The sequence below is a fragment of the Brachyistius frenatus genome, unplaced genomic scaffold, assembly GCF_029030835.1.
Source record: "Brachyistius frenatus isolate BFR_SWC_R1_liver_20210118 unplaced genomic scaffold, ASM2903083v1 Contig_27, whole genome shotgun sequence".
Taxonomy (NCBI): Eukaryota; Metazoa; Chordata; class Actinopteri; family Embiotocidae; genus Brachyistius; species Brachyistius frenatus.
The window spans coordinates 2,295,706-2,318,922 of NW_027210626.1; the positions used below are offsets into that span (position 1 = coordinate 2,295,706).

The 23,217-nt window shown below is 40.0% G+C and overlaps 1 protein-coding gene across 5 annotated transcripts; it reads right to left on the reverse strand.

Annotated features, from left to right (window-relative positions):
- Positions 1-1,608: 1,608 nt before the first annotated feature.
- Positions 1,609-23,144, reverse strand: ptprna (protein tyrosine phosphatase receptor type Na). Of its 5 annotated transcripts, XM_069698555.1 has the most exons (25): positions 23,062-23,144; positions 19,766-19,816; positions 13,418-13,528; positions 12,558-12,675; positions 12,275-12,422; positions 11,944-12,154; positions 11,624-11,776; positions 11,325-11,450; positions 11,140-11,174; positions 10,792-11,060; positions 10,526-10,612; positions 10,224-10,303; positions 9,983-10,047; positions 7,978-8,187; positions 7,280-7,540; positions 7,008-7,155; positions 6,736-6,809; positions 6,351-6,428; positions 5,853-5,972; positions 5,108-5,274; positions 4,094-4,147; positions 3,855-3,919; positions 2,944-3,017; positions 2,670-2,790; positions 1,609-2,351 (listed from the first exon to the last, which is right to left on the reverse strand). In XM_069698555.1, exons 1-24 carry the CDS (start codon positions 23,135-23,137, stop codon positions 2,719-2,721), a joined length of 2,853 nt encoding a protein of 950 aa, XP_069554656.1. In that variant the 5' UTR covers positions 23,138-23,144; the 3' UTR covers positions 1,609-2,351; positions 2,670-2,718. The 5 variants fall into 5 exon arrangements, with proteins under 5 accessions (XP_069554656.1, XP_069554659.1, XP_069554657.1 ...); XM_069698558.1 differs by having other exon boundaries at positions 1,609-2,790; positions 7,074-7,155; XM_069698556.1 differs by having other exon boundaries at positions 1,610-2,790; positions 10,792-11,057.
- Positions 23,145-23,217: the final 73 nt, after the last annotated feature.

Genomic DNA, 23,217 nt, shown 5'->3' on the forward strand with positions numbered 1-23,217 from the left:
CATTTTAAAAGGAAAAAAAAAGAAAGAAATATATTTCATCCTGACTTGGCACTGGTTTTTCGCTTACGTTAACGCTATAAAGTATTGCGTACAAGGAGTTGGCGGGAAGGATTTACAGTACACGTTAAAGTACGTCATGTGAATTAATTTACAGTTGCTGGTGTAACCCACATTAAATATAATTATAAATATAATATATATAAATATAACTATTAAAACCCTACATGTCATTTAGAGGTGCAGTTGTATCATTTAAAAGGTAAAGAGGGTCGCGAACACGTCACCACTTCCTGTTTCCTGTTCGACTCCTCTTGTCAACAAACCGCGAACGAACGAACAATTATTGGTCTGAAACGCCACATAAAAGTCTTAATAGCTCGAGTATTTTCATATATTTTCATATACCTGTGCTAAAACGCTGCTCTTTTATTAGAAACTAGCTACTCAATAAAACATTTGGGGTTATGAGAATGTTCATGTTGAAATGTAATGCGATAACAGGATGTATGAAAAGACATGTTACAAGTTTAAAGTATGAAAGATAATTCATTTATCAACCTTAAAACACCAGTTATTGGGTAATTCAACTCATTATAACCTAAGTATATCCTTAGTAGTTGGGTATACATTATAAGGTGTTAAAGACGAGAAAAGGAAGTTAATGAGGTCTCATGTTAGAAACAGGAAATTAACAGAATAATGTATTAGTTTGCTCTGTTTGTGTAGATTGTTTTTCAGATACAGATAGAATCTGGGCGAGCCGAGCCCAGAGACTGTGGACGGTCGGGGACCTGTCCACAGAGGACATCTGAACTGCTTGATCGTTAATCAAAACACCAGGTAAGAACCAGCACACTCTATAAAACGTATCCGGCTAAAACACAAGAATCAACTCAGAAGAGGTTGGTCTGCCTCATTTCATCATGATGTCCTGATCAGCAGCTTACAGCTACAACTGAAGACAGAAAAGAACAGTTTTCTGGAGAAAAAAAAAAACACCCACCTAACCACATATAATCACGTGCACATACACACCTCCATTATGTACGGACTTGCACACTGGCTTAAAGACCACCACATTGGACTAATTGTAGTATTTCATATGCTATAAGAGGCATCTTATTTGAGTAGGGACTGATAAACAGGATACCAGGCTATCATGGTAATGTTTAGTACTTCTCCAAAGCAAGAGTTGTGCTTTGTTAAACTATTGACCTCTTTGACTGTATTTTTGTAGCCGTCAAGATCATCACCACCCGAATCTTTACAGAATTTGTTTACAATCCCTAAACATTTATTCCACATTGAGATAACTGCTGTCTGGTCTCACTCTGCCAAGTTTAATTCCAAGGTTTGACTTGCATTCAAATTTTGCGTTTCACTTGGGTCAGCATTTTGGGAGGCCTCCCAGCAGGGGTGTTTAATCCTGCCCCTGCAAAGCGTTGTGTTAGAATATAGTTGTCAGTTGCTGAAAACATCCATTTCTCTTTAATGTATTAAAGTTTTTAAGGACTGTACTCTCAAGTGCCCTGAGATTACTTGTTCTCATTCAGGGCTATATAAACAAAATAAATATAATGGAATTAAAAACAATTTTAGTCTCTGCCTTTATTTTTGTTTGTTGAATGCAGTTTTAATTTTTCAATGGCCGCTGTTACTGATACTCTATACACCACTACACTACCTTTTACAACACCACATAGGAGTTGTAAAAGGTAACTGTCTGGAAAACATGAAGATGAAATGCTGGCTGGCTGGATGCTTGTTGATAGAAGAATGAAAAGTTGATTTTGTATCATTAGATAAAATACAATACAAAAAACTCCTAAGCGTTATCCTGGAAAGCACAACCACAAAAATGGAGCAAAGAAGGCTTTTTTTGTTTTCTGCTGCATCACATCACAAATTTATTTAGGTCAAGTCAAAAATACATTTTTATAGATATTTTCTATCTGTCTGCTACATGAAATAAACACAATTCTCAGGATGAATTATTTACATAAATCACATTGAGTAAGACAGTAAAAGAACGCAAACAAAGTTACGTCGTGTGCAGAAAGAGAGGGATAAGCTGATTATGGTTCATATACAGCATCCATTACAAAAGCACCAGCGCTGACAGCAAACAATCTTGCCTGTCGAGGCAAAGAAGAGCCTCACAAATAAAAACGTACCAGAAATCAGCACACACGTGACAGTAGTATACAGTTTCTGGTGGACACAAAACACCACTTTCAGAGTAACAATGGATACGTTTTTGAAAGGATTTAACAATATTTAGACATTGGTCCAATGGAAACGTTCATCACAACAGACAGAACAAACCTTCAGTGTTGGGTGGAAAATCATCGCTTCATGTTGATTGATCATTTAAGGTAAACATGTCCAGGAAAAGGCACAAAAAAAAAAATCAAATCAAATGGCAGCAAAATGGACAAACAATGTTACATCAAATTTGTGCCATAATTGTGACGAAATCTGATCTGTCCATCTTTGCACAATAGCATTTACTGCCTCTTTCATAAAATAAGAATTCCAAAAAGTTTTAAAAACTCAAAGAATGAGTCGATGGAAAAATACTGCAGGTTGAAAACGAGAGCAGTAACAGCGGCAAGTGTGGCAGGGCAAACTCTTATTTACAGTGACGGTCATACATGATCGGGTCATACCAGCGTGTCCTTTGGAGCGTGTATTTCGTGCGCGTCCATCTAGCCCGTCTCACTGTGGCAGAGCTTTCAAGATGGCATTCACCTCCTCGGCTACTGCCGTCAGAGCAAACTCAAACTGGTCCTGAAAAAGGAATAGCAGGAGAGAGAGAGGAAGGGAGGCGTGGTTATCGTGTTAGGACACACCGAGACGTTTGGGTTGTGATGGACGTCCACCCTAGAAATCAGGGAAATACTGTATACTGAAAAACTGCACAAGCACAAAGAGTGTTTGTACCTTGGTGTGGACCAGGCCCGGTCTCTGGTCTCTGATGTGCTCCAGCGCGGCTGCAATGTCAATCTCCTTCACTCCTAATGACAGCAAGACCAGCAACAGCATCACTACCAGTTTTACTACGAGCACCGTCTCTCTACAGCCACTCAACCTCTGAAAAAAGTAAATAATAATGTATTTCTTTTCCTTTTTGTTACCCGGTTAATTTTGTATGAAAGGATTTGTATACGTGTTCTTAGCCCAGATTTTCAATTAAAAAAAATAAAACAAAAGTCAACTTTTAGATCGCTTAATAAAGAAACACCACAAAACATACATTTTGACATCATCTGTGAAATGTTAGAAGTGACCATGGATGCTAAGAAGTTCCGAACCATCCACTTATTGTAATAAAAATGAATCTTTGTCGCAGTCTTGTAAAGAGTAATGTAGGTACAAGACCATAAGTCAAACTGCAGGTTTGTCTGACATCAACTGAATGATTGGACAATGATTGTGCTATTCTACTCATATGAATTTGACACAGTAAATTATTGATACGATTTAAACAAATCAGGCTTAAATTTCTAAAAAGAAACAGCCAAAATGTAATCTTTTATTATCCTTTTTAAAATGTTCCAGTTAATCTAAACGGCTTAGCATAACAGCTGACCTAAGGCATACATACTTTTGTGTGGAATAATTAAAATGTCACGAGCAAAATGATTTAACTACATTGTAACTCTAGCGCCCCCTGCTGTCCGCGGTAGGTAATATAACTTTGATATGACTCCAACCTCACCCAAAAACGCTGACTTTTGTGGTGAGTTTCATTATGATTTTGCTCATCTTGGATCATCTGTGGGTTTCTTTTTAAAATGATTAGGTACTAAATTACCCTCTGTCCAGTATGTATATGTGTATAGGTGACTCACCCTTGGCCATGCGGTTGAGCACCATGTCAATGAGGATGTAGGTGCCAGCCCTGCCAATGCCATCACTGCAGGAGTGACAGAGACACATAATGAAACTGTCAATACACATATGATCTTCCAAAGTGATTTACTGAAGTCCACTCTCAAAACATTACACTCATATTGTAAATTTCTGCAATTTCTGGTGTTTCACAAAACAATTGTGACCAGTTCTAAATTATGATCTTTTCTTTTTTTACCTGCAGTGAACGATGATTGGGCAGGATCGACCTCTGTAACATTTATTCACCTTCCTGAAAAGCAGGAAAGGGGAAAGCAAAGAAAGAAAAGGAAACAGAGGACAGAAAGGAAAAAATGCTTTATTACAAACTATTAATTACAAACTTTGCAAGAACAACTGACCTTAAACACACTTTTAATCAACATACATCAATAACTTGTAATTGGTATTAAAGAGATCAGTAAATGCATACAACACAGGATTCTCTTATGCAGCTTCAGGTACTTGTGGTTTGTGGTTGAATTAAAAGCGCTGAGAACAGAGCAAGTTGGAGGTATAAGGGATGAAAATATGTATAAATGACAGATAAAAAACAACACTATCAGGAAGAAGGGAAGGTTAGACAGGATAGAACAATTAGAAAGTGCATGAGGTTGTGGAGGACAGTGAGATGAGAAAACAGGATAGAATATGTGGAGAGGAAGCCACAGATTCACTGTCCCTCTTGCAGTAGCCAGTCACACCTGCCAATGCTCATTTTTGTGACTATGCAACTGGAGCCAGAGTACTAGCTGCAAACCACAAAAATGACACTGGGAGATGTTAAAATACAAACCCATGAACCTGCACACTGGGAGAGAGGGAGAGAGAGAGAGAGCCGCGGTGATGGATGAGCCATGAAGTGAATAGTATGGATGCTTTGTTTAATTGTAGATGGACTTAAATGACAGGGAAGAAAATAACAAAGAAGAGATGGTTGTGATGAAGGTGATGAGGAGGATTCAAACTCACTGATGTGCTTTACATCACTTTAATATTTAACACACTGAATCGGGACCACCTGCCATTATGCGTGTATTTACAAATAAACGACCGAGTCTCGTGGCACTCTTTGAACTCAAGAGCTTGTGTGGTGACGGGTCTGTGTGTGTGTGTGTGTGTGTGTGTGTGTGTGTGTGTGTGTGTGTGTGTGTGTGTGTGTGTGTGTGTGTGTGTGTGTGTGTGTGTGTAATGTAAGCGTGTCGTTTCTTACCTGCGGAAGTCGAGCAGTGGTCGCGTGGAGGTGGGGATGCCGTCAGCCAGCCAGCTAAGCAGGTGAAACTGCGTCAATGTTCTGGTCTCCTGAGTCTGGACGTTCTTCAAGTAGAAGCTACGCACCAGGAAGTCCTTACACCAGATGTGCTCCGACACCAGGTTCACCTGATAGAGGTAAAGAGACAGCGAGTGAAAGAACGAGAAGGCAAAGAGACAGAAAAGAGGGTGAAACAAAGTAAGTGGTTTGTGATGAGAGACGGTCCGACGACTGAATTTTGCAGCTTTCCAAAAATTGAAGGATGCAATGATTCATCTTTTTGTTGAGTAAACATCTAAGTGAAAAAAAACAAATGTATATATGGCCAAAACTAGACAGCTTCCTCTATAATTAGGAGATTACATGATACAAAATTATATTAAAATGATTTAATATCACTTTAGTCTTATTAGTAATAATATCACTGGTACACGTAAAGCAACTGAATACATGGTGCCCCCTTTAAAAATGAACTGTGTTCTTGTTTCCTCCAATTTCTGCTTTATTGAAATTATTAATAATCTTAAAAAAAATCCTGCACATATTCTCAGAGATGTAACTTTAATCTAAAAATGTGGAAAAAAAATATCTTAAGATTATCATTATTTTCCACAGACTCCTCTTTTGTCCATTGATGTGTTTTGACAAAACTATTAGAACAACAGGGCGTGAAATTCAATTTCAGGAGTCACAACAGGAAGCTGACCTCATAGATGTGGTAGAGTGAGGAACCCTCATCAGGCCAGTATCGCTCGCACTGCTTCTCTCCATCCTCCACCAGAGCAGTCATCATCACTATCACTGTGCAGCCGTTCTCCCACACCATCTGCAGGTTGAATAGATGGACGCACACACACACACACACACACACACACACACACACACACACACACACACACACACACACACACACACACACACACACACACACACACACACACACACACACACACACACACACACACACACACACACACACACACACACACACACACACACACACACACACACAAACGTTGATTGTTACATCAAAGTAATTTTGTGACACAAGGGTGTAACAGGGCAGATTTCCTGCAGAGGCAATAAATGGGCCAGTGACCTACATCGTTTTATTATTTTCATTCGTCACTGAAGAGAAAGCAAATTCAGTAAAAAAGGAAAAAATGAGGCAGGGAAAACAGGGCAGAAAGAAGACTGAACTGACCTGCCAGAAATCAGCAACAGTGTGGGGAAGAGGTCCCTGTGTGGCAATGTAAGATGGTTGGCGAGGGTCATGGTCAAACTTTTGATTGGAAAGACAAAAAACAAACAGCAAAGAGCCTGTTAAGTTTCCTTTTAAGATCAAGTAGGAAGTCCAGATAAACACAGTGAATGCAGATTAGTAAGAGCTTCACTCAAGGTGCTTTACAACAATTTAGTATAACTTAAATCAATAACTGTAAATCCATCTGAAAAGTAAATTACATATGACAACAACTAAAGAATGTCTTTCTTAAGTCTTCATATTGGGTTAGGGGATAAATCACAGTGAAAACTCATTAATAATGCATATCAACACAAATGTTTTCAATTATTATAAGAATTCTTACAATGATGCTAGCATTAATGTAATCTTGTTTACTGGGGTTTACTTCAGTCTTCAGCTTCACCCGGGAGTGATCATCTGAAAAAGAAAACAAGTGTTGAACAATGAATGAAAAGTGCCGCTTAAGTTATGTTTAGGAAAAAAAAAGCTGAATTTAAGGAGACTATTTCTAAAATCATGATACTTTTTCTGCTTTCTACTTCAGCTCGTGTAGTTCATGTGTTTGAAACCTTAAAACTAAAAGCTTATCAAAGTGTGACACATTGATGAACTAACAGGGGAGGGATTCAGCGTGTCTGCTTTTGTCCATGTTGCACGGGACTTGAGCCACAGCTACTGAACTGGGTTCGGCCTGATAGGAACACAGAGCCTCCCACTCCTTCTGTAGGCGGTCCTTGTTGCGCAGGTGATCCTCCATGTACGCCTGGGGGGCGAGACGAGCACAAAAAAGAAATATTTACCCAACATGGATTCATTTTACACCAGGAATCTCCCTTGTCTCACCAGGGAGCACATTTCCTCTCCACTCTGATTGTGTCCTCACTCACCAAGATCATGTGACCGGTGGAGATGTCCATGTTAGACTGGGCTGGCTCTTCGCTCCAGGACGGGGTGGAGCTGTGGGTGGAGGACGGACTGTGCTGGGGACCGTCACTGAACTGGGAGGAAACGCTGCTGACGCGGGATGTGTCTGTACCCCTCCGTCCCCCTTTGCCGATGGCAGACCCAGCAATGCTGCTGCTCTCCCCCCCCACACAGTCCTGGCGGGACAGAGAGGATTTAGATGCCATGTGCTGCCGACACAAATCCTGAATTGAGACAAAACGGGAAGACGGTGTAAAATTTTCTTCTTCTTTTTTTTTTTTTTTTTTAAAAGGTACTTAATTAACAACGGGCCCTAACTATACATTCATTTTAATATTACTTAGTTGACAAATACATTAACAATTTGATTATTTCAACATTAATTTGGGCCCAAGCAGAATATATATTTTCTGTATACTGTATCTGCCTTATGTTTTCATAATTAACTCTACGCTATGAGAAATAAATGTAAACTCACACATTTATACCCCTTTTAACCATTCGTTATCTGGCTGCTCATGATTTCCCAACCCATCAAAACACCATAACATTAGTAAATTATTTAATGAAAAACATAAATGAAAAATACAGATAAATCAATGGACACTCTTATATATATGAAGGCTGTTCATTATTTCACCCTCTCCTTATGATGCCTTACCTGGTAGTCAAAGTGTGTCTCTGCTCCTCCCTCTGGCCCCAGGCCAAGCTTGCCATTGGCCACTTGTTGAGCATAGCGCTTGAAGCAAGCTATGGCCATGGCCAGTACCAGCACGCCTCCTACAACTGCCATGGAAATAAGGGTGATAACTGTCCCGCTGGAGCCCTGGGAAACCCTGGTTACCTGAGGGAGACCCCGTGCATTTCTTCTCTAGGAAAAAGACATCATAAACAGTGGTGAGAAAAACACATATAAAACAAGGTTATTCCCATATTTTACAACATGCACATCAGTAGTCAACCCAAGCTAAGGTCCTCCAGGGAATCTGGCCCTACCACCGTAATTCAAAGGTCACTCTTGAACAACAGATTTGTTTTTCTGTAACTGCACATGACAGCAATGTGTGCTCATTGAGCAGCTGAGATTGAGTTTTAAAGACAGAGTTCTGAAGGTCAAAGTGGTGTGCACCAGGAAACCACCACTGAGACAGCTGAGGTTACGTGGAGATCAGCCAACCTTTGCATGGGACATGTTACACATCAATGCTGTAATTTATAGTCTGCCCCTGAGTGTCATTTCCCCTACTCTTCATCTTCTTTTCTAAATTTCATAACAATTTATGATATTCTACCCACTAAAACAGAATTCACCATTACAGTTTTCCCATTTTAATGCTGAAGCACGTCCTGTACTGACACACACAGAATTGTCTCACTATGTTTCACTCAAAATGTTAGTCCAAAGAAAAGTCGCAGCCTCACCAACAACAAAAATAAGCCCACCAGCCTTAAGAGAACAAATTCCTTTTGAAGGTCAACCTCAGAAAGCAAATCAAGAGCAGCAACTGAACTTTACTTTAATTAATCTTATAATAGAGGCAGAAAACTAGGGTAGTCGTTTGTAAAAATACTTTTACTTTATCCAAACTTCTTTCATACGATCATTTCTGGCACGCAAAGCAGTAACAGCATTTATATAGCATGTTGAATTGGAAATGAAATTGGCACTGGCTTAAAATATATTCGCTAAAAATCAATAAAATCAACAAAAAAATACCGAATTTGGAGAGATGAATTTGGAACAAAACAACAAATCATATGAATAATATTGATAACTGAGAAGCACTTCTAATGACTAAAAACATCACTAATGAGCAATTTAAACGATCCTGCCTCCTGATCACATCAGTACCACACACAGCAGCACAACTGCAATATAATCTCAGCAGCCCTGAATACAATCGTTGTGTGTGTAATGTTATCCTGATACTTAGTCTAACTGGGCGGTTTATTATTTATCCATTACACACAAAGTGTGAGATGAGGGTGAGGGTGAGGAGGCCTGACATCATGCTGTTTGTGTGCACGCTGAATAATGAGGTTAATGACACTGGTGACTGTTGCCATAGCACCTGGGACCTGGGAGCCACAGCAGGGGGGGGGGCAGGTGGAAGAGATGCAACGCCATGGCAACAAGTGAAGTGCAGGTTGTTATAGGTGTCGCCTCTCTTATTCGTTCTGGCCACAAGGGTTTTAGATCCCCGGTAAAAACAGTCACACACAACATTAGAGCACAGTGTAGCGGTGGATAGAAAAACAAGCTTTATAGGACAGATAGATGTACTGCTTCTATCTGTACTGCTGTGTGAAAGAATTAACAAGAACTAACCCAATCAAAATATTCCCAATGATGTGTATCTGAATCGTTTCATGGTACTGATTACTTAATCTACCTTTGTTAAGAATACAGATTCAGTTCTCTCTGTAACCGCAAAACACAACCACCAATACAGACATAAGGTGGTAGCCACAGAGTGAAAACAAGACTGTTGGGGTTGGACTCCAGCAACTCTGCTTGTTAAACCCGGGCACATTCGTGATTAGATTGCAGCAAAAATGGAAAAGAAGAAAGAAGAATGACTATGTCTCTGTTGCCTTGACGACTGGTCCACATTTTACTGATAGAAGGGTCTGTGGAGCTGTGTCCCTGTGTGTGTATCATGTACCTCTCCCACACCAGTCTGCACAATCTCCAGGCCTGTCTCAGACTCCAGGAAGGTCTTTTCAGATACTGTAGGGGTGAAAACACACTTCTTATTCTTGGAAGTAAGGACAAAAAAAAAAATGAAATAAGTTTAATGAAATGGTGTTTGAGGAGAAAACTGTCAGAGTGCCAGAACGACGCGCCCACATACTTTCCACTTCACATTTGTGTGTGAATGTAGGAAGGTAGGTGTTGACTCTCACCCGCTTTAGCAGCTACCTGTGCTGCCGTCATGTTGTGCTCATTCTGTCGGATTCGGAAAGTTAACGCAGGGCCGACCACGCTGGCAACACAAAAACAGACGGAAACACATTTGTTGGATGCTTAAAAACAGTGAAAAATAGTATTAGTAAGTTGAGTAAAAGAGTACTTCTCTCACACACACACACACACACACACACACACACACACACACACACACACACACACACACACACACACACACACACACACACACACACACACACACACACACACACACACACACACACGATGGTAGTGTTACCTGATGTTGATGAAGCTGCTAGTTGTCAAGTGTATTTTATCAGCCAGCAGCTCCAACAGCTTCACTCCATCATACAGACCCAGAGGACTGCGAGGGAAAAAACAAAACATCATTATCCTCCTTGTAAGCACCATGTTTCATAAAATAAATATCTTGTTTTCTGCTCTTTACTTGACCAATTCTGCAAAACAAATCATTACCTTTATGTTTTCAGTTTATTTATGATAATAAACATGACTGAAAGCTGAATATGATCAAGTTCTAACCTCTGGTTGGTGATCATGTAGATGTACTCCTCTTTGGGTCCTGCACCCTCAACAAGTGGCAGGCCCTGCTTCTTCAAGCTTTGTCCAGCTTCGGCCGGAGCGGCCTGTGGAGGCTGGGAGGCAGGCGGCGGCACGCTGGCACTCTTTGCTGGAGGTGTAGCTTGGACTGAGGCGGAGGAGGGCACGAGAGGGGCGTCGGGGGGTCTGGGAGCAGGAGCAGGGGTCTCCTGCTTATTGGTCACTTTGTCTGTTTTTAACAGCTGCACCTGCTGGGGACGGCAGAAGAGCTGTCAGTGGGCAAAGGTTATGATTACATTTTGTAATCACTGCTAACGGATTCTGACATACCTCCTTGAGGGTGATGAGGTCTTTCTGAATTGGATCTATGTTGAGAGAGACAAAATACTGTGATTATACAAATACTAAAAAAAAGACATTCCTTTTTTTATTATGTTTTTTTTCCCCAAGTCTCATTTTCGATTCTGTTTCAAAATTGAATCTCCCCTGTCTGGTTTGTTTATTAGGGACTGTACCTGTTTTGTCCTGGGCCTGCATCAGCTGTAGTATGAGGGCCAGCTTGTAGAGCTGCTCTTGACTGAGCTCTCTGGGATCAACTCTGTACTTCTGCAAGACTCCCGACATCCTCTGGAGCAAGTCATCTAACATAAGATGGTAAAGTTGGCCCTGTTCTCAGTTTTTAAAATGTGCATTCACATAAAAGATGCATTTATGGTGTAAATGTGGTGTTATGCTTGTGTTGCATTACTCTTTTATCACTCCTGAAGGCATTATGTATATTATGCATGAGTAAGTTTAAGTTCCTTTTCCTCACCATTGTTTCCAGACACAGCGCTGAAGTCCTGGGAAACTTTCTTATTCTGCAGGGTTGGTTGTCTGCCTGTAGTACCAAGTCTCTCCTCTACGGTGTAGTCTTCCACATAGTCCACTGGTATCTCCAACTCCAAGTCCTCATAATAAGGCAGACCTGCTCATAACACAGGAGGTGATGATGGAAAAATAGTTAATTTGGTTGTCCAACATTTATAAAAGACTGTTGCTTTTAAAATGACTTTTTTTGATTGTTTTAAAAATGTATTTTTTACCTGTGTCTTATCTGATACCATTGAGTTATTGGTACTGTAAACCTCTTACCTGCAGGGGTCATGGAAGCAGCCCCTCGGTGGCGATAAGAAGGCTGTGCAGACGCCAGGTAGAGAGACAGAGCTTCCTGTAGCAGCTGCCTGTCACGCTCTCGCTCTCGCTCTCTCTGGTTGGCCTGCGACCGTGAAGTCGCATAAGGGAGGTTGGCATAACCACCTCCTGCACCCAAAAGGGACCTCTCTTCTTCATCTTGGTACCTATGCTGTGATTGGCAGAGATAGTGCACCATAACTTGTCATCTCAGATCCAACCAATGATATATTAGTTTAAGTTCTGTAAATGACACGCAGCTTCTGCACAATCCCGGTGTGTGTTTGAATACCTGGTGGTATGAGTATGGGTTGATGGATGCTGTTTGCATTCGCAGTGGGGACTGAGGAGGCTCAACAATCATGTCGTCCCTAAATTTGCCGCCAGGAGAGGTGGACACCGACTTAGAACTTTGGTGGTGGGGGATGTGCTGTTTGGACCTGGCAACCACAAAAGAAACAGACTTTATTAGAAAGGCTATGGAGGTTGGAAACATGGAAAGCTGGAATGACTGGAGGTATCTGACTTTGTGCTTTGACTATTGCTTTTTGCAAATCTCACAGGCGAGTACTTACTGAGGTAAATGAGAAGAGGAGGATGAGGAGTTTGGTTTAGAGGGAAGGGTGGTATGAGGTACTCTCTTCAGCTCCTTTGATAAAATATACTGGGTGATGTCATCCTGCCATGACAACCCTACACACACACACACACACACACACACACACACACACACACACACACACACACACACACACACACACACACACACACACACACACACACACACACACACACACACACACAGTGAGCAAATAAAGCAAGCCACAAAAGCTGAGTGCAATGAATAGAGGGAGAGAGTATCTGAAATCAGTGCTGGGTTTTTTTCTATTTTTATTGGGGTTGTGTTCAAATGCTAATATTATGGAAGGATTTCTGCCATTATGTCTGTAGAATCAATGGACTTGGTATTTAATACTATTAAATGTATTGTTTATTGCGCCTGCCTCCTTAAAAGTACATTAGTGGCAAAAATGTATTTACAAATAAGAAAAATTGAGAAAAAAGTTTGAGGAGGGGAAACAACTCTGTATAAGAGCTATCTAAAAGAGTACTTCAATCACTTTAACAAAGCAAAGTAGCTGTTACCTTTCCTTTAATCAAATGAACTCTGACTCCTCCACCCTGAGGTGCCCCTTTAATCAGCATAATTGATTACATAACAGAAAACATTTATTTAGTTTTCTCAACCCGAGGTAGTCAATCATTGTCCCAACTGAAATATACAAATATATAAAAACACATTAATTCTTACCTACCAAGCAATAACCTTTCACATAATTATAAAATGAAATATTTGTGTTTGCGACAGTGTGAAATGTGCATCGAGTGTCGAGTCTTCTTGCAGCCAGTGTTGGAAACACCATGTCCCACTTACCTTGCAGCATGAGCTGTTTGAGGACTTCTTGCATCCTCTTCAGTACAGGAACTGACACCTGGTACTGGACCTGGTCTTGCTTAGAGCTTCGACACTGACCAAACAACCCATCTGGAATAAACACATGCACACAAAAGTGTAAAACATTTTAAACCATAATTAGAGCTCTTTTGTTGGATTGTTGCCTGGCCAACAATCCAACACACAATTTATAGACATGTGTGCTCTTTTGTTACAAATGTATGAGCCGAACACGAGAAAAGTGCAATTATTAAATGTGAGCGGTAATGCTACCTCAAGCAGACCCACAATTTTTTTTTAAAAAGCTGCTTCAACATTTCAGTGTTTTAAAAAGCTTGACCTATTAAACTTGTTATTTAATCAGGCATTGATTTTAGCTGAAAGTCTTTTTACCAAAATTGGTTCAGTGACACCGTTTTATAATACTTTTAAATAACTGTAATTCTTATGACAGCCCACGCTGCACTAGCCTACAGCAGTGAGTCACAGTTTTAAAATACAGCCCATACACTTACATTGCTTGTGGCAGTCCTTTTGACAAGGTTCTGCCACCGTCAGTGCGCTTTTGAACATGTCGGTTTCCTTTTAAAACAGTTGCTAACTTGCAGGCAGCCTAATGGCAACAGAAATAATTATAGCATTTGCTGACTACTAGTTTCTATGGAGTGCTCTCTTTTCATAATCATACACTAAAAATGTTGAACTAAATACATGAAGAAATGCACCATCTGTAAATTATGTCAACCTTAGCCCACAAAATTTCATGCTTCTATTCTTCAGCCTGAAAGAAGCTGATGTCAGTGCTGTCTTGACAGAGTCAGTATTTGCAGTACTGAAGGCCTTTTGCGTAGCATTGAGGTATTTATATACCCCCTCCGTATCGTAACCAAATTATTCATATTTCATGACAATGTTACAGTGCAACAAGGGAAAGGAGACACAAAGATTTGTTGAAAATAACAAGGCCAGGCAGGAGAACGCAATACAAAGGTTAAGGCACAGTCCAGATTCCCAACAGGGTCCACAGCTGACAAAACCTTTGACAAAGAAACATAATTCTTGGGAAACTAAATTTTAAACTGAGCGATTCAATTTATGATCCACCAACTAGTAGTGTCAGACTGGGATTAGATCTACTCGGATGATTGCAGAGTGGCTGCAGGTGGGACAGATTGGGGAAGTGGGAACAGGCGAGGTGGGCGAGACAGACTGGGATCCTCTGGAGGGGGGAGAGAGTTGCTGCGTTCGAATAGAACTCGAGACATCGTGGTGACAAAATGGGAAGTGGCGTGCACTGTGTGCTCAGCGTTCAAGTGGTTAAGCCGTAAAAACACCATTGCTGAGCAATGGCAACACTTGGCAAACAATTTAACGGGCTAACGGGGAGGGTGGCCTCATTTTTCCTCAACATACTTGTGAACTTGGGCCCCATCGAAAATTTTGAGTTTCGACGTCTTGAATACCACAAGAGGGGGCCGTTCTTATGGAATATTCTCGTGTACACAGTAAATATGACCACATTTGAAAGCAGCAGCAGATACACCTAACTGAACAACTCAACAGAAGAAAAAAAACAAAACCATGACAGACAAATTTGGACATGCACTACAATGAACAAGAGCTGAAGTCAGGGGCTTAAACAGGTCATACTGAAAATACTGCTGCTCCACTCAGATATAAAAGATTCAGGAGGAGACAAGGCATCCACTATAAAGTGTGTTACCAAAGGGAGTCAGATACAGAGGAATTTTGAATGGTCTTACAGCAATATTGTTGTAAAAAGCCAAATCACACGTATAGTGCCTGGCTTTTTACTGTGAAACCTCAGTGAATTCGTAAAATAAAATAACAAAAAAAAGTGTGGAAACTGCTATGTGATGTGATGTGAATGAAGATGCAGAATACATTTCATCTGGTGCACTGATGACTCACCACAGTCACTACGCCAGCTAAATCTCACACACCCCAATCTGCCACAGTGACATGGTGAATTTTCACACTGAACAGATTAGAGAGGATTAAGGTGTTTTTATAGCCACTAATTTAATGTGAAACATCACTTGCGTTTGACTGAAAATGTCGGCAGCCACGGAGCAAAGCATGTTTGTTCGGTCAGATATGGATTTGAAACTCGTAAAATCTTAGCTGCATTTGTGGTTATTGCCTACTATGCCAGGAATTATTATTTTTTTTATCAGATATGTTAAATTAAGGATTTATTCAGTGCAGTGAAATTTAACCAATGATTTGAACATAGAAAATGTAGGCTATTTATGGATATCAAGTCAAGATAATGTCCAGACCTTTGAGTAAAGGTCTAGCAGACAAAATAATTGGAGCTAAAACTACTGTTAAGTATTTTGGTTGTGTCCTACATAATCACATCACACAGAAGGCCATGACATCAGCATTTAAACCATTAAATTATTCTCCATCCATCCATCTTACTACTCAGTGTGATGAAGAATATGTAGAACATATCTTTCTTTTTTTAAAATCGTATTTCCTTTTCAACAAAACGAGTTTCTTCTGAGTGGAAGGGCAACAATTCAAACATCTGATCCTTGTGTTGTCAGGATTTTATCAAGATGATTTACAGTCTAACAACTAAATAAATAAAGAGCTATACTGACATAAATGTGGGTATTGTTCCTCCAATGAAAGACAAACAGAACATATATCCCGTTACAGGGATTTCAAAACCTCCAATTAAATTAGAAAAGGTTGATGTGATATGACACCGGATATTAGGCTCTGGCAGTGTATTGCTCTGGTAACGTACATAGCTCCTGTTATTCCTGGTTAACTGTTTGATGGGAGGGAGGAGGGAAGGTGGAGGATGAATGGAGAGGAGGCAGCAAACTGCATGGCTTGATTGGATTGGGACTATTTCGGTAGCTTGGGTTATTTCTGTAGATGTCAGTTTTGAGCAAGGATTAGAGGATTTGGATTTCATGTTGTTGCACAAAGAGTCAGATAAATATAAAGAAATGCAATATTCTGCTCAAATTACGAGTTTAAAAATGCCCCAAAATATATTACTCTCAACTGTGCACACAAGTATCAGTGTTAGTTTCTACAGCATTTGACTATAAATCCTGGGAACAAAGCTAGCTGTAGTCACAGTCGTATCACTAAACCCAACATGTAATACACGTGCCTGTCCACTAGAGGGAAGCGTATCAGTGTCACGTCTTTGTCCTGTTGGACGTATCAGTGTCACCTGCTTTCAGGAAACAAAACCATATGGGAACCCACGTGGTTAAGGTCAAGAAAAACTAACCTTGGTTATGATTAGCAAAAAATCTCATGTGTTTGTGTCCAACTGCAGGTTTAATCATTTAATAAACTGTCAGAATTAAGGAAGGATTAAGGAAGTAGTTTGTCTTAAAAGTTTAAGCAAAAAACCACATGGTTACAGTGACGAAAAAAGAAAAAAAAACTCTGTCACCTCAGGCACTCGAACCCCATTCTCCTGGGGGAAAGATCATGACTTAGAACTTTTGTGCTGGATCTCATGGCCTTACATTGAGGGATATTTGTCTACATGACCTCCATTAAATGACCTGCCTCTGTATACTATGTGTTTTTCTCACATTTAGATGATGTCAGGCGTCGACACACTTTCCTTTAGTGGACGGGTTTATGTATTACATGCTTTGCTGTGATTCTAACTAGTCGTGCGGCTTTTTTTTTTTTTTTTTTTTTTTTTTTTTGGTGTAATTGTTTTCCATCAAATCAATGTTCTAACAACACCCCTCAAACACTAAAACATTAATTGGAAAGTAATTCTGCTATAACATATTTCATAACTTACAACCACTGTCACACCAAAGGCAAACCTGTAACAGGAGTTTGATCTTTGAGCCAGGCAATTTTCGTTATTGCCGTCTCAAATCCTAGAGTCTTCATGGCAAAATGCAGAGATCCAAAATTGTACATAAACCATAAATATGATTTTAACAACCAGGCCAAAGATTCGTCTGATAGATGGACACAGTACCAATACATGTATGAGCACAAGCCCAGCTGCCTGATCAGCTCCTATGCTCGGTGGCACTGCACTAGAATTTGCAGAGATTTGCATGTGCTTCTACGGTCATTTGCAGAAGACGCATGAACCTTCCCCGGCTGCACAGACACTGACCTGATATCCACCACCGAGAGACAAGGTTAGGGTGCAACACCTGTGTACACAGAAGTCAGGTGACAATGTGTGACCTTGCTCTAGTTAACACAGGACTCGCTCTCCAACAGGCTCTTTACACTGACAAAAGTGATGCCTGCAACAAACAACATGAGCAAACCAGTCTAGATTGACCTGCACTAAAAATGTACCGAAGCTGGGGACAGTGACTGCTCAGTAGGTATCCTGTCAAAATATAAATAAAGAGCAGCTGTAAGTATCTAAAAGCAGGCGTGCACCCCGTTTAATACATCAACGTATACAAGACATAATCACTGTTCCCACTCACTCAAAGCAGAAAGCAGGCTTAGAGATGAAAAAGGGTTTTGACTACAAGAAAGCCTGGAGTCTGGAGATTTACTGCGAAGAGACAGAAGGCTGTGCTTTGCAGTGAAACGATATTATTAGACATTTTAGACTAATTATTGCACCACAGCCTTTGGGAAACCTTAGAGGACACCATGTGATCGGCTCTTACGTCCCATCACTGTTGTTTGAAGCCGAAGTCACACTTTGCAGATTATCAAATCGTTACTTTGCTAGTTCTAATTATTTTGTTCATTTGAGTTAATAAATTCATAGTCACTGATTATGCTGAACTATTTTTAAGCTAAGCTAGAGGATCTATCCCATATTTTTGGTGAAGGCTTGTTGAGTCCTGTCCTGGACTGATCTACCCCACTGAACACCAGAGACACAATATAAAACATCAAACATGACCACCTCCTAAAATGTGTGTGTTAGGATTAGCAGCCGTAGTGTGATGAATTATGTAATTCCTCATTGATCCCACTAAAAAAGCAATCACGTTAAGAACGGCTCAATTCTCGTCTGAAAACATGTGTAACTGACGTATACATACTGTAACCTGAGTGTATTCTATAGAAGAGGGTTAAATAAAGTCAAGCACTTCAGCAATTACATTTTAAGATGACAATTTAAGAAATTGAATAAAATGTAATTTCTTTATTTTCATTGTAATGGTATAAAACAAAATTTCAGGCACATCGCCTGAACATAGCTCCCATAAGATAACAAGAGTTTAAAACTATAAAAGAAATAATAAAAAAAAATATGCAACTAATGAAATATTTCATAACGTCTTTGCCAGGAGGACAAACATGTCATTCAATTTGTGGAATCGCTTATTTACAGCCTCGAAATTCACAGTAACTTTGATCAAAATCGAAATATGGAAGACTGGCGCTGCTTCAGTTAATGATGATTTATGATTTTACGGTTGCTGCTGGTTGTGTCATGCAGTCAAACACTTCCTCGACCTCTTCATCTAAACTGAACGCAGTCGCCGTGTGTTGTCCTTAAGCTGTTAGTCACTGGAAGACTCGTCTGTTTCTATGCCGACTGCAGCGGTTGAGCTCTCTGTGGACTTTATTTTTCTTCAACAAACAAAAAACATAGACCAGTTATTCTTTGTTGGTGTCTAACAGATTGTTTTACAGCGTGTTAACAGCTTATTTTACAATACGTGTTGAAGAAACGGTGAGACAAGGGGCTCATTACAGACAATCAGACCGAAAACCTCTGAGTAGTTCTTCCTCCGAACGCCTCTGTGGCTGCTCCTGAGCAGCAAGTACGCCGATGCATTTAGTATTCTGTCCAATGATCGCGCGTGTGCGTAAGTGCAGTTTCCACAGAGATGGACGTGTCAGTGACTCATCACTGTATTAGCACAACAACTGTGGGGGAGTCGACCTCACCGTGATGTCAGTGTTGCCATGGAGACTGTGGGTCAGGGGAGGGGCTTAGATAAAGAGGAGGAAAAGGAGAGGGGCAGGTGACTGGGAGACGTCAGCACATCCTTGACTTGTGTTTGTATATTTTTATACAAAGTCAGCATGCTTCCAGTGACGTGGGTGTGTGTGGGTGTGTGTGTGTGTGTGTGTGTGTGTGTGTGTGTGTGTGTGTGTGTGTGTGTGTGGTGGTGGGGGGGGGGGATCCAACTGCAGGTTTAATCAATTAATAAACTGTCGGGATACAGAAGGATTAAGGAAGTAGTTTGTCTTAAAAGTTTAATGGTCAAGAGATTTGGGGATTTTTGTGTGTGTGTGTGTGTGTGTGTGTGTGTGTGTGTGTGTGTGTGTGTGTGTGTGTGTGTGTGTGTGTGTGTGTGTTGTACTCACCATCTGAGCAGAACTGATCCCTTGTGCACAGTTTTCTCTCAAACAGGCAACCTAAGGTAGACAGACAAAGAGAGGGCTAACAGGTACTCAGAGTGAAATATTTTACAGTAATTTCCATGGCAACAGCTGCTTCAACTCACATTTAGAGGACAAAAATGAGTCAAAGTGAGTTTAACCCTGCATCACTCATTATAATTAGACTCAAAGCTACTTAGTCACTGTCTTTTGTATTCAAATGCAACCATCGTCCAGGCCAGTAAACACTTATCACTTTTAGCATCTCTATATTTGTGCTATAACGGCACCTAGACATTTTGAAAGCTCCCTCCACTTAATCAGTCTGAAAAAAATATATAAACTTGAGAAAAATATGTTAGAAAATTATCACATTTTCACTTGAAATTTTTTTTCCTGAACAATCAGAAGGCTATCTGTGTTTCCACAAATATTTTCTGATCATGACTAAAGCTAAAATGGTAATTTTGTGGGTGTAAAACACAGATTCATAAGAGGGTGACGAGGCTGCTTTATCATGCTGATTTGTCAACTGATTTTACTAAAAAAAAGTGGCACAAAAATGAAGCTTTCTTTTTGTATTTTTTGGGTTATTATTTTGTGTCCCATCTTTAGTTGTTTCAGTATTTCTTATTTAAGCTTGGCGAGTAAAACCTTGGAGGGTTGTGCAATGTGAGAAAGAGCAGGTGGCTGGCGATAGATAGGAACGCAGCACGGCAGAACATGCATGGATAACCCTGTCTGTCTGTCTATCTGTCTGTCTGTCTTTCTCTCGCACGTCACAGCTCATGTCTCTTTCTGCTATTAGCTTCCAGAATCCCTTTTTGTATGTAAGAGACTACAACTCTTAAAAATGAAATAAATGTGTGGGGACAGAGTGGCTTTATTCCAAATATGGCATGTGACCACCTGGTTGGCTGAACTGATGCATCTGTAGATTAACTATTATCTAAATGAAAGTTTATATAAAATGATCTAAGCACAAAGTTCAATTGAGGAAAAAAAAAAACCGGAAAACTTTTTCTCTATCTTTGAATGAAATGTCGCAGTATCAAACAGTGACTCACCTGACACACACACACACACAGTGCAAGTGTTTTTCATTTCTGTGATGCCTTCTAAAACTTTGAAGCCTAATGAGTGTCTCACATAATCAAATGCCTTTTAAAAATAGTATTGGTTTGTTTGGTTGGCATTGAAGATACCCACAATCTCAGAGACCTAGACTCTTCTTTGCAGGGGGTTACTTGAACCCTTGTTCGTAATAATGATCAAGAGCTATCTGAGTAATTATATCCCACAGGGGCATTGTGGGTAAATGCTAGTCCTCGTCATCAAGCACTTATTGATTGTCCAGGAAAGGACATCTGGTAGTTTTGAGCCAACAAGCAACACTGACCTAAAATATGGAGCCAAATTCTACAAACACATCAGAAATTGATTCTATTTTTTTGTCACCTAAGATTTTTGTTTTTACAAACTCCTGTACATTCTAGTTTACGAAACATTTATATAGGCAGGTGCAACAAGTCAGCTTCCTGGGGCCAGTTGTCAAGTTGGAAGCAAAAGAAAACAACTCCACTATCCCTTTCATAATATTCTTAATAATCATGATTGTTTTTTTTTAATGCATATAAAATAGAACAAAATGTGTACCAGACCGAGGTTACAGTAGCACAAAGGTTCCAATGAGTTCCATAACTTTGGTGCGATAATATAGGAGAAACTTGACGGACAATGTTTGTCATAGCAACAAGACATCTGCCCCTCAGGGAAATAACTGCAGAGACGTCAGCTCTGACATGAACATTATACTGTGTGTGTGAGGACGGACAGTCGGACATACGGAGGGGCAGCTAATCAAATGAACAGATGGATGGATTTATGTGTGAAAGAACAGAGATGGAAGAAAATAAGTGTTAATGGGTGAATGGACAAAGAGAAGCAGCATTGGCAACTGGTTTCTCTCCATGGTGCTGAAATGGCTTTTCATTGTTCATTGTTGGTCTTTATGCCGTCTTTAAAAAAAAATTTTTTTTTATTATTATTGAGCTTTCTCAGGAATGCATGTTTTTTAAAGGCAGTTTGTAAAGCAAACAGTAATTTACCAGCATATTATGTTATTATTGGTTTATTTTACAGAGATTTTGCATATAAAATGTGCCTTAAATAATAGGAAAACTGGATACAGGGCGAGGGGACATTGATGGGGTTGGCCTCTTGTTTTTTGTTGGAGAAAGGCAGAGAGAGAATAACATTTGGCTTTTTTCTGTTTGCAATCTTAGCCAATTATCCATTGATTTCTACTCAATCTACTTCACAAATTGCCACCAACACATGTCAGACAGACAGGCGTTTTCAATCTTTGTGACAAATAATACAATTTATGGAGACAAAAAACTCTTAAAAAAAAAAAAAAGACTATCGTTGGGTGCAAGCCTCAGGTATGGATAAGGGAAAGTAACAATTCACTTGTTAATCGTGTCAGTCCAATGCATTGATCTACAAAAAAACCAACCTCATTTCCCAATATATATATATAAAATGAGAAATGAGGTTGGTCAGTAAAAACAGTTTTAACTGTTTTTATTTTGTGTTCAATAAATTTGATATTTAATCTACATCTCTGAGTAGCCTATTCCTTTATTGAAATTAGTGTTGAGTGTATGGTATCATTGTATTCAATGAAGCATTACTTTATGTCTGCAGTCTACTTTTCATCTTGTATTATACACACACACACACACACACACACACACACACACACACACACACACACACACACACACACACACACACACACACACACACACACACACACCAGTATGGGCGTTTTTTTCCTTTCATCACATCTGGATTTGGTGGCTGTATTAAAAAGAGGACTCTAACAAGAGCTCAGTATGAAGGTGGTATCATTTTACGGATAATCATTCTCCAAAACGATCCTTTACTGCAGCAGAAACAGAAATAAAACTCAGTGGACTCTGGTTTCTCTTCCCTATTACTCCTTCAGGCTGTTATTCTCCATCTCTCCTCCCTGTGTATCATCTCATGAGACTACCATCCTCTAGATTTACCCACAGTCCATCTCAGTTAATTGAATTACGATCGTACCAATAAAATGATCCATAAATGCGCTTGCATGAACACAACAGGGGACAAAGTAGCCTAAAGTAGGATGATATCGCCATAAAGTAGCCTAATTTTAGAGACACCATGTTTGTAACTGTGGTAATACTACAGGAGTGCATTTCTCATAAGCATCGTGATCATCATCTTACCGTATTTTTCAGAGGTCCCCGGTTGGTACAGCACGGTCAGAAGGAGCAGCGCTCGCCATGGCTTAAGGTCTTGCATGATCCTCTGAAGCTTCACGGCAGAGAGAAAGAGTCCCTTTGCTTTTCCCCCTCCTTTAAATCCCCATGATGTTCAAACGA

Bases quoted from the DNA above. Each gene is read 5' to 3' on its own strand.
- ptprna (XM_069698555.1), bottom strand. From the start codon at position 23,137: ATGCAAGACCTTAAGCCATGGCGAGCGCTGCTCCTTCTGACCGTGCTG. The intron at 12,423-12,557 runs GTAAGTACTCGC...TGTGGTTGCCAG, and splicing joins TCCTCTTCTCATTTACCTCA to GTCCAAACAGCACATCCCCC. The intron at 2,791-2,943 runs GTACAAACACTC...TTCCTTTTTCAG, and splicing joins CGGGCCTGGTCCACACCAAG to GACCAGTTTGAGTTTGCTCT.